This window comes from Poeciliopsis prolifica, unplaced genomic scaffold (assembly GCF_027474105.1).
Source record: "Poeciliopsis prolifica strain line A6 unplaced genomic scaffold, Auburn_PproV2 SCAFFOLD032, whole genome shotgun sequence".
Taxonomy (NCBI): Eukaryota; Metazoa; Chordata; class Actinopteri; order Cyprinodontiformes; family Poeciliidae; genus Poeciliopsis; species Poeciliopsis prolifica.
In genome coordinates, this window is record NW_026562407.1 from 3,125,680 (window position 1) to 3,137,902 (window position 12,223).

The 12,223-nt window shown below is 39.8% G+C and overlaps 1 protein-coding gene across 4 annotated transcripts in view; it reads right to left on the minus strand.

Annotated features, from left to right (window-relative positions):
• The window catches only part of LOC129373234 (protein phosphatase 3 catalytic subunit alpha), an 87,178-nt gene that overhangs the window by 31,877 nt on the left and 43,078 nt on the right, over positions 1 to 12,223 (minus strand). For all 4 annotated transcript variants that reach the window (XM_055051075.1, XM_055051076.1, XM_055051074.1 and 1 more), the window contains exons 3-4: positions 1,338 to 1,462; positions 653 to 764 (exon numbers count right to left, since the gene is read on the minus strand). In XM_055051075.1, the coding sequence (XP_054907050.1) occupies positions 653 to 764; positions 1,338 to 1,462 (237 nt within the window). The remainder of the gene's footprint in view (positions 1 to 652; positions 765 to 1,337; positions 1,463 to 12,223) is intronic.

A 12,223-nucleotide genomic window follows, 5' to 3' on the forward strand; every position in this document is an offset into this window, starting at 1 on the left:
TTAGCCGAGTTCCAGGTAGCTGATAATGTTTTCTAAATATAACATTTGCACAGCTAAGCATTCACTGAGCCTGATAAATAACTTATTAATAGATTTAATCTCTGCTAAGAAAGAAGTTGAATGACTCAGAAGCCTAATTAATTGCTAGCAGCTACTTAGAACAGAGAGTTGGTAGCGTAGCTAAGAAAAGCTGCTAGCGGTTCTGGAAATCCTGGCCCTAAATAATTGTTTATCTGGTTTGTAGCTTTCAACTTGGCTCAAGCTAGTTGTAATCCATGCTCAGACTAGCCTAGCCTAGTGTAGCGAAGCTGCTAGCCTGGTTCCTTGTAACCATGTAACTCCTGAAAGTTGTTAGCCATTAGCTTGACTCTGGATAAATGTAAAGAAGGTTACAGAGAGCTGCTAACTTAGCTGTAATTAGTCTAGCTCAGTGTAGTTGTTATCATAACAAACAATTGCAGGTGATAAAATGGCTCCAGCTGTCTTTTCGCCTGATTCCAGGTAGCTGTTAGCCTGGTTCAGGATAGTTGCTAGCCTGGCTCCAAGTAATTGTTAGCATAGTTCTAGACAATTGTATATCCAAAAGGAGAGCATTCAGACATTGTTAAAGAAACATTAAGAACAACAAAAGACTTCAAAACACTTTACTTACATTCCTGCTTAAATGTGAAATACTCTGTTAAATGTCGACATTCGTGATTCCCACGCAGCAAAAACAGTGTTTTGGGGTACAGGATCTTTAAGGCCCACAAGTAGAGCACACACTGCAACAAAAAAAGAACAAAAATAAGAGCAGAACAGTTGGCTTTTCATCTTTCCTAATGCGAAAAGCCAAAGCTATCGAGTCGAACATCGTCAGTTTCATGGAAATGCATGTAATTCTGCTCGTACTGAAATATTAATGAAGCACATTTTGTGGCGCATTTCAGGCTTGCAAGACACAGAAAGATGAAACATCACATTCAAATGAAACACCTGACCAGACAAAAATAGCACACGCTATAAATACATTTCATATACATGTATTTTTTTATTATTAAAGCATTTCCAGGGATAAGGCTGCAATAAACATATATATTGGTTATAAAGTCCTATACTTCAAAGATGTATTCTGTGGAATATTAAAAATCTCCCGACATAATCCTCAGCTCCACTGTGACATTTGCGATCCAGGCTACGTTTGAAATGATCATAAAAGTGTTCTATCACTGCAATATCTGCAGCCTGATTTCGTCTATGATCAGAGAACGCTATTAATAAACCAAGCTTCTGTCACACACATGGCGAGCATCACGCTCGATTAGGGCCGCACAAGAACAATAAACACACGGACTCACTTCAATACTGAAATACCCTCTGTCTACGTAGTCCCCAAGGAAAAGGTAGCGTGTGGATGCTGGTGATCCTCCTACTTCAAACAGCTTCATGAGGTCAAAGAACTGCCCGTGGATGTCTCCGCAAACTGGAAATATGTCAGGAAGAAGACAACAGCGTGTCAGTAGAAAGGCTGGAAACGGATGAAAATAACATTAAGATGGTGAGAGAGTGTTTCAATGATTTTCAACTGGTAGGTAGGAGCTGAGAATCAAATAAGAGAGGTTTTTGAAGTCATGCATTTGAGGAGTAAATAAACTCTAGTTTAAATGCTGCTGTTCCTTTTTTCATTCAGGATAGATACATTTTTTTTTATTTTATGTCTAGTACTGTACAAATCCACTCCAAATGCTTTTAATTCAAAGGAGCAGACATATTTTGAAATGATCCTGACTGACATTTCATCATATAATTTTCATCTGAAAATTATAAAAGTTTTCTTCAGATGTCTAAAACATTACAGTCCAGCATGTCTGGGGAAGAAACTAAAAAAAAGTAAACAAATGTGGGATGATTCACTTCGAAGCATTGCGTGTCCAGTGTCTCCATACTGAGACATGAGGTTGTCCCAGTATGAAAAGCTTAGACAAAAATACAATGGTGTCATTTACAGAAAGATTTTAAATAAAGAAATAAAAATGTAAATAACCACTTTTATTGAAAAGATAAAACCCACAACTATTAATACTACTTCTAAAATAACATACTATAGATTACTATGGATCAAAAGATAGCATTATACTGTTTACACATTTTTTTGATTCTTGAAAAAGCCTTTAGTCACTAAATTATAACGCCATATTGTTGTTGTCAAAAATAGTTTATTTATTTATTTTTTTTGGGACGTCCAAATATATTCCCAAATTGGCACATTTGTGTTTCACATAAGCACAAGACAAGTATATTAGACTTTCTTCAGCTTACTATTTAGCAACAGGTTAGGGAGGAGCAGCTACGCTACATTTAAGTTCGAAATCATTGCTCTCTTAAAATAAAATGTAGATTTGTGCCAAATTAATCCTTCCTTTTTCTGTCAGCACAGACATACAGTATTTCGTTGACAAACACATAAATATTAGCATGCTAGCATTTGATGACTATGCTAACTTGTTATCATAATAGACATCTTGTTAGCCAAGATGCAAATCATTTGAATGTTAGCTAATTTTATAATTGGCACAAAATCTGTTAGCGCAGTAGATAGCTTACAGTATTGTTAGCAAAAAAAAAAAAAAAAAACCCATAGAAATTAGAGTAAATACCAGCAAATTATAATATATTTCACCCAACTTCAGCATAGGAGATGATGTTAGCTAATAGCATATAGATGCTGGAAACAAAGATAGTGTTAGTTACTTTTAGCTAGCATGCTAGCATTTGCTACCTAAAGTTAGCTTGCAGCTTGTTGGTTAATGTCAGCACATTTGAGCGAAGCACCTCATTTCAGTATAATATTGTTGTTGTTTTTCTAATGAAAGCTATTTGATAAGTTTAGTAATAGCTTAATGTTTCACAAAGGTAAGGCAAAAAATAATAATAATAACAGTATGAAACACATTGGAAGGACCAGCTTTAGGAATCGTTCTAGTTTATATACAATAATAATAATTCACGACAAATCTATTTTCAGCAATGGATCTCTGTTCCTGTATAAATGCTTTACAGCAGAACAGATGTCAATTTTATTGATTTCTAAGCCTTTCATGCAAGTTTGTGTGTTATCTGAATACAAATTGTGTTTCTCAGCGCAATTACCGACAGAAAATTTAGCCAACGTTAACGGTGAAGTCTGTCACTACCTGGAATCCCAGTGCAGTCATGGCTGCTCGACATAACACGTACAGTTACTAACAACAGAGCGGGCAGCTGTTAAACACCACCAGGGGAGCTTTCTGGGATGAAAACATCTGCGTCAGAAATGGGCTACCACAAGTGATTCACCCCAGATCAGTTTGCTATCACATTATGAGATTCTATACTCTCTTACTCCCTCTGGAGACGGGAGCAGCCAAGGCCAGAGCAGATTTGCTGCTTACAGCAGCGCCAACTGTCAGGCTGCGTATGAAGCCGTCTGATTAAAAAGCCTTTCATGCAGCTGCCAGTTTTATAGATTCAATAAAAGGTCAGTGCAAGGGTGGGGTATCCCAAAATTTACTAGTTTTTCTTCAGCTTGTCTCATCTGTCGGATGATTTATTCCAACAAAATGACTTTGATTCTAATTTTGAAAAATTTTAATATTTACATCCTCTGGAAAATGTTAACTCATTCATGTTGAAGTTGTGCTGTGGTTAGTCTCAACCCTTTAAGACCTAACTTTCAAGTCTCTGCCTGGATATTTTGGTTGTACGCAGTTCTTTAAATGTCCTGTGAGTCAATATATATTTGCCCGTTTATCCTTAACAACTGGAACTTTTCAAATCTACCAAGTTATTTTCACAATTTACCGTCTATTAAAGAGACCCCTCCTCAGATTAATTTCACTTCCTGCTATGACAGGAGTGAAATTACCGTAATAACCTGAGATTGGCTACTAAGAGCAAGGTCTCCCCTTTCAGAAACTGTGGGAATTTTTCAGACAGCGCAACATGTGGCAGAATTACGGTACTGTAAATTCGTTTGGTCTGGAAGGGTTAAGCAGAGCTGAAAATCAATAAAAGAAAAGAAAAACTAATCTAAATTGTTAGGGGAAGCAATACTGCTGCATATGGATGAAAAAAAAAAGGAATAAAATGAGGTAATTTTTACTTCCAGACATTTCTCCTACTGCTGTATGACAGCTGCAGCTCCGTTAACCTTAGGAAAAAAGCTGCTTGGGGTTAAAATCACTCAAAAAGTTACAAGGCATTCACACATCTGATACCACAAAAGTCACGACACTTTCATTTACTTCTGCCATAACGTCAGAAGTGAAGCAACAACGAAAGTATCTCCGGCAGTGTCATAAAAAGTCTTGCAACAGATGGTACGGCCCTATGAACTTCTAAAGACCGAGTCCGTCTGGGATTGCATGAAAAGGAAGAGGCACACCCTACATTTTCAGAAGAACTGTGGTAAGTTCCTGGAACAGCCTAAGTAAATACAGTGGTGCATTCACCTTGGTTTTATGTTTCACTGCACACCAATCACATTATGTTCCCCCCCCCAATAATTTGGTTTAATTTGTAAATATGCAGGGATTTTTACATTCCTTTTCTGCAAATAGAATCCAGGATGGGAGGAAAAGTTGCACTTCTTTCAGCTCAGAAGCATCTGGAGTGGATCATCTCAGTGAAAGAGCATGGAAGATGAAAAACTGGGAACCTACAGATTTCTGTGGGAAACATATACAGCCTGGCCCATAACCACCTTCCAAATAACGGATGGTTTAAGGTAACCTTGGCATAGGTAATCTGTAGTTTCACTGCAGCCAACACAAAAACAATCAGACAGTTTAGGGCAACAGATGCTCCCTGCAATCTTAACAACTTTAATGTTTGATCTTGACATCTGTTATATTCTGAATTATTTTGCTCAACAAAAAAGTGTTAATTCAGCTGGTATCAGCGTTGTTTGTGCTTTACTTTCCCTAACAGCTGATATGTGATCAGAATTAAAAAAAAAACTACAACAGATGAGAACTGCTTCACTTTTATGCAGCTCAAGATTTTTACTTAAGACTTTGAATACTGCATCCGTTTGTGCTGCATTTCTGCTATAGATGATAATGATAAAATGGAATTATGCATTCGTCACATTTACTTAATTGATAGTAAAAGTTACCCAGGAACATAAGGAAGACCAGATTACTGTTTATTATCCATTTAAACATAAAAATGTCTAAACGGATGTACCAACTTATGGCCATCGCTGTACGGACACTCCGTGGCTTTAAAGTGAAAAATGAAATAATGCATTTAACTTTTCTGTTTTTGGGATTGTTTTAGTGTATTTTGGAGTCAAAATTACAGATTTTGTAGTGAATATTAAGTAATTATTGTACGGATTTTTATTTTTTTACAATATTTGCACTTATGTATGATGTGAAATGTGACTATAATTCACCATGTCAGGTACAGATTCAATGTTTTTCATCAATTTTGAGAAAATAGCACTAAAATCAGAAAAAAAACCTGGGAATTTGTTGATTTTGTGTGAAGTTTGCAGATTTGCAAAAACCTGGAAGGACTTATTGATGTAATCTGAAGTAGAGGCCACATAAAAAGTTCGGGCGGGCCACATTTTGACCCTGTGCCTTAAGCTTCACACCTATGCTCTACATGTTTATACTGAAACAGAAGCAGTGCTATTCTTGTTTTCACAAACTTATAAACTCAGTCATTAATCAAGAGTAAATCTTTGTTATTTTGGCTCTCTGTCCTTCATGAAGCAGCAAAGGTGACTCATTATGTCGTCTTTATCAGTGTTGAAAACAACAGTTGCATTTAATAGCCTTCCCAGTCCGTGTAACAACTTTAGAAAAGGTCTTTTCCCTCCCTGAGCGATGCAATAATCTTCACCTGGATATAAATCAGCAATATTTATGGACAGACAACAGTAACAGCCAGAAGGTTGATCCTTCATATCTCCACGTTTTAAGGTCATCTCGTCGACGTATAAGGGAGAAACTGGGACATTTCCCAAAGCGTTGACAGATTTGGATGCAATTTGTAAAAAGAACTCGCGTTTCTCAAAGCTTTACGAACTGAATCTCGCAGCGAGAAACACAATCAGACTCAGGTAGAAAAGAGAAAATCCGACGCTGTGATACCCAATTAGACGAAGCGGGAGGACAGCGTTCAAGAGCAATTATCCCAAGTTATGAGACTCGTGAGACGGCTCTGAGAATCCTCTTTCCTTGACTGCATCGTAAACCTCTGCTTTACCCGTCATCTTTTATTAAACCCACACTGCACCGTCGTTTAAATCCACAGCAGGGACTGACTTCAAAAAACAGAAAGGGACCTTATTATTTTCCGTTTGATTTCTGCAGATATCGTCATTCTTTTCATTTCCTCTCCATTTGCGTCCACGACACACGCACCGCTTGCCTATTTTAGATTTGTTGTTAAGCTGCAGAGGAAGTTGTTTTAAAGGAAGAATTAAAAAAAAAGACATTGAAGGTGTAATTTTTGAAAGCAGAAAAAAAAATCAAGTCTAGGCAAGATAATTAGTCTCTTTTGTTTGCATCAGGTGTACCTAGAATACTAATTTTCTTAAAAACAGATCTGAGCTTTCACTATTTGTATTTATAAAAACATTTAAAAAGGGACAAAAATATTGTTTTCAATCGTGCAACAGACATTAGCACTGTTTGTCAATACTATCAATTTAGAAAGAAATAAATTAAATTAAAAAATATTTAATGTATCACCACGGGAAATAAAATGTCATAGCAGTCAATCTTGCAACAAATCTGAATAAGCTTCTGACTGAAGCCTGACTTCAATATCTGTGATGGTTTGAACTTCCTCCAATCAATTGTCCATCAATAAATGATAATATTGATATTTTGAAACCATTTTAAAGTAAGAATAATGGCGTCATAAAGTCCAGCTTGTCAAAGACCAATACATTTTAATTTCTGTAACAAATGCTTCATACTGGAACTGGAAGACGTTTTCAATATCCAAAATAAAACAACCAAAAACAAAAAAAAAAAAAACAGAAAAAAAAAACAAAGAAAAAACACAAAATCATAAATAAAATGAAATATAAGGTCTTTTAAAAATATTAATGATCAGAATGGAAATTATTAAGCTAACTTTAATTCATCATACAATTAATTAATTAACGCAACATTTAATTACATCTTCTGAGAAATTCAAGGAATTTGGATGAAGCTGTGGCTTTAATTAAAAAATGTTGAATCAGAAAGCAGAGAACTCAATGTTTTCAAGTTAACTCTCATGTAATTTGTTTGTTTGTTTTACGGACACGGAAATTAAAAAAGTGAAATGAGCAACGCCATGGAAGCAGTAAGAGTCTAAAGACTGTAAAATCACATTAAAAGCATTTAAACCACTAATACTTTAAAACCCCAACCTGCTTTGCATCAAGTTACAAAAAAAAAAAAATCAAAATAATTTCTGATTGTAAACCTAGTTTATACCACCAATATAGTATATAATCCGACTACATTTGTCAGAGGATACACCCAGACGACGATGCATTGAGCTTCACATCTTGGTTTATCCTGAGGATTTTGTGGCTTCTTATTGCCATGAAAACATCCCAGGATTTGGATCCTTTCAATAATGGTAACTTCAACCAAACCAAACAAAATAATAACACATAAAGCTTCATGTATATCTGTCACAATTAGCAATAAATTAACAGCATGATCAATTAAAACAACTTTAATAACTTCCATTTGGATTACTTTTTGTTTTTCTCTCTTCAACCAAAAACAACAAAAGTCTTCCAGTTGGTGCTAACTGGACTTCATAAATCATTTTATTTGTTGTTTCAGTTGTTTTGTTGGATATTTAAAATTTCTTCCAATTCCGGTGTTAAATGTTCACTACAATTTAAAGTTGATTGATCTTCATTATGCCATTAATATTACTTGAAAATGGTCTCAAAATAATATTATCTCAACAATGTCCGGGACAATTTATTGCCCAGGAACATTTTTTAGAGTTGTTTAAGGATTTATGTAGAACAATATGTTAAAACTGGTGATTTTTCCAACAGTGTGGTGAGACGTTTACATGAAGCTGACCATTAGGGGAGCTGGGAAGAACAAGAAATGAGAACCTGATGCTGACGGTTCAATTTCTAGCCAAAGACTTGATTTGATGGTCGCTCTGAATTGCAGTCAATGCATCTGTGGACGCCGCTGATCGATGGAAGTCAAACACAAGCAGCGGCTCCCTCCTCCAGCTCGGCGCTCCACTTCATCAGCAGCAAACACACAATCCTCCCCATCGCTCTGCTCCAGTACACCTACAGACACGCTTCGCCTCCCTCCCTCTTGTCACACAGCACACAAAAACGAGGTGAGAAGCAAAGCCCACATAAGAAGAGCAGGTGGGAGTACATTATCTGGAGTGAGAAACAATTCGTTCTGGCCATCTCCTGCTTGTGTGCTGAAGTGATTCCCCCCGAGTAGCAGCGTATCGGCGGGCAGCAGCTTCTGAGTGGGTGGTGAGCATTACACAACCCGGCTTCAGAACCTACACAGGCCACTCCAAAAGGCCAAGCTTATTGAGCGGCCGTGCCAGATCGTGTTTTGATTGAGACGGGACGCAGTAACGATACATGGGGTTTTATGATGCCTCTCTCCGAGAGCCCACATCCCGAACGGCACGGCGTTATGCAAAGGCGGAGGCGGAGCTTACAATCTGTTTATGAACGTCTGTCTGTCTGCCGTGTTTGTGACGAGCGCAACCTGAAAAGCAGAAACTACACAGCACACTTTAATAAGAGTTAGAGTGAAGGTAGTGGTTCAGGTAGTTGGTTTGAAATGACAAAAGGTTGAATAAGTCCCTTTTCATCCAAAGGAAGAAAAATCTAAATGTTCCTATAAAATTTCATAGTTTTTACAAACAAATTGAGATTTTTAAAGAAAAAAATCTTTCCTGAGTTTTAACAGTAGAAAACATAATAGATGGATTGATAAATTAAGGATAAATGGATGGATGAAAGAAAAATAATAAATGGATGAAATAAAGGATGGATGATGGAAGGATGGATGATGATCTGAAGATGATTGATGGATGAATGGTTGGATGAAAATGAATAATGGATGGGTAATCAAAGGGATGGATGATGGATTGATCAAAAAGGCTACATTTTCACTCAGACAGCGTTACGACTTTATTCTGGGGTATTGTGGTAAAGGGGGCTGAACACAAACATACGCCACACTTCTCAGATTATTTCTGTCATATTAGACCATAAATCAATAAGATAAAATGAAGTAAAAAAGAGATACTTCTGCCGTAAAGCTGCTCAGACTTTCTGTGTGGCTCTAAAGTCTAAACAAGAGGATTTGTCATTTAAAAGTGTTGCATAATTATCTACAAAGGCGATTTAACAGGAGAAAAATGCTTCGTGTTGCGCACTTGTTAAACTGTCATCGTCAAGGTCCAAAGTGAGGCTTTTCTACAGGAAGTTTAACAAAGTTTTCGTATTTCCTCATCACATCTCATAGAGCAGGCGAGTGGATCGGACGTCTTAAGACTCCATTGTGCAGTAATATCATAAGATCTCATAAAAGCGGCATAACTAGTTGTGGGGAAACGTGTTTTATTGTGTTTTAATAAGGCAGGGGCGCGTTCGCGGTGGAGCCGGCTCTCTGCAGAGGCTTACTGAGGAGAGCAAGAGCTTGCCGTCGCCTGGTGATGTGGTTATAGGAGCTCCTTTGATGGCAAGAGAGGAGTGAAGGCCACGGGAGCTGCGTGTATTCAGCATCCTAAGCCGGCACCGTTTGTCACACTCCTCCCTTCTAAAAGAAAAAAAAATTTAAATAAATAAAAAACCCACCTGCCATCTGGCCCAACAAGGAAGTGACTGAGCGAGAGTGAGGAGCAGAGAGAGGGAGAGAGAGATAGCTGACATGTCATGGTGCTTTGCATCTACGATAAATATTTACATACTAATTTGCTGACCATGTGTCATGCTGGAATCGAGGGCAGCAGAAGGAAGGAGAGAGAGAGAGAGAGAGAAAGTTAGAGGAGGAGTGAGAGAAGGGAACAGGAGAACAACAGAGGTAAACACAGCGGGAAGACGAGCGCGCGCAGCAGAGAAGCCCTCGCTGAATAAGACTAAAGAGTGGGAGAGGGGTTGAGACCAGGTTGGTGAGTAGGAGGGCAAGAAGTGCTTCGCCGTTGCGCTCGCATGCACAAGTGGATGAACACGCACACACACACGGTGCTCCTCGGGATCAGAGCAGAAACTGTCCGCCGTTTCGGTGGAGCACAACAAAAGCAGGCAGGTTGACCTGCTCAACCAACTCTTGAACTGTTGTGAAATCTCAAAAAATAAATAAAACATCGTGACTGATGGCGGCTTCACAATGTGGTTTAGGAGAATTTAAAACGACAGTTCGACTGGTGGAAAAAGGTCAGCAGCAGCAGCAGGATGTGTCTATGCAAACACAAGATCAGGTTGTTGGGAGGGATGCAGCGATCGCTCCAAAGGTTTCTGGAATCGGACGATGTTCAGCTCGACCGGAAACGGAACGTCTTCCTTTGAAACTGGCAATCTGTGGCGTTTCTATGAGAGGTGGGACTCGATGAAAATGATTTATCTAGGGTCTAAAATTAATTAATCACATTTTAATCCAACTACACAGTTTGTAAAATACACACCAAAAACAAAAGGTTTTTAATTCAAAAACCCTTTTTGTTCCTAAATTCTGAAATAAATCTGAATGAACTCGACAGCAACAACGATGGATGGATATAAGTAACATTATTGAATGAAAGAATGGATGGATGGACAGATGGTTGGATGAATAAATGGATGAAAGCATCCATCTTGTTTTCAGCCATTTCTCTATCTTTATTTTGTGATGAATCTGGAGGCCAGATCATCCAAGCTGCATCCATCCTCCATCCTGCCTCCATCCATCCATCCTCCATCCTGCCTCCATCCATCCTTCCTCCATCCATCCTGCCTCCATCCATCCATCCTCCATCCTCCATCCATCCTGCCTCCATCCATCCTCCATCCATCCTCCATCCTGCCTCCATCCATCCTCCCTCCATCCATCCATCCTCCATCCTGCCTCCATCCATCTATCCATCCTCCTGCCTCCATCCATCCTCCATCAGGCCTCCATCCATCCATCCTCCATCCTGCCTCCATCCATCCTCCATCAGGCCTCCATCCATCCTCCATCCTGCCTCCATCCATCCATCCTCCATCCTGCCTCCATCCATCCATCCTATCCATCCATCCTGCCTCCATCCATCCATCCTCCATCCTGCCTCCATCCATCCATCCTCCATCAGGCCTCCATCCATCCTCCATCCTGCCTCCATCCATTCTCCATCCTGCCTCCATCCATCCATCCATCCTCCATCCTGCCTCCATCCATCCTCCATCCTGCCTCCATCCATCATCCATCCTCCATCCTGCCTCCATCCATCCATCCATCCTCCATCTGCCTCCATCCATCCATCCATCCATCCATCCATCCATCCATCCATCCATCCATCCTCCATCCTGCCTCCATCCATCCATCCATCCTCCATCCTGCCTCCATCCATCCATCCTCCATCCTGCCTCCATCCATCCATCCATCCTCCATCCTGCCTCCATCCATCCATCCATCCATCCTGCCTCCATCCATCCTCCATCCTGCCTCCATCCATCCATCCATCCTCCATCCTGCCTCCATCCATCCTCCTGCCTCCATCCATCCTCCATCCTGCCTCCATCCATCCATCCATCCTCCATCCTGCCTCCATCCATCCATCCTCCATCCTGCCTCCATCCATCTATCCATCCTCCATCCTGCCTCCATCCATCTCCATCCTGCCTCCATCCATCCATCCATCCATCCTCCATCCTGCCTCCATCCATCCTCCATCCTGCCTCCATCCATCCATCCATCCATCCATCCTCCATCTGCCTCCATCCATCCATCATCTATCCATCCTCCCTCCATCCATCTATCCATCCTCCATCCTGCCTCCATCCATCCTCCATCCTGCCTCCATCCATCCATCCATCTATCCATCCTCCCTCCATCCATCTATCCATCCTCCATCCTGCCTCCATCCATCCTCCATCCTGCCTCCATCCATCCTCCATCCTGCCTCCATCCATCCTCCATCCTGCCTCCATCCATCCATCCATCCTCCATCTGCCTCCATCCATCCATTTATCTATCCATCCTCCCTCCATCCATCCATCCAT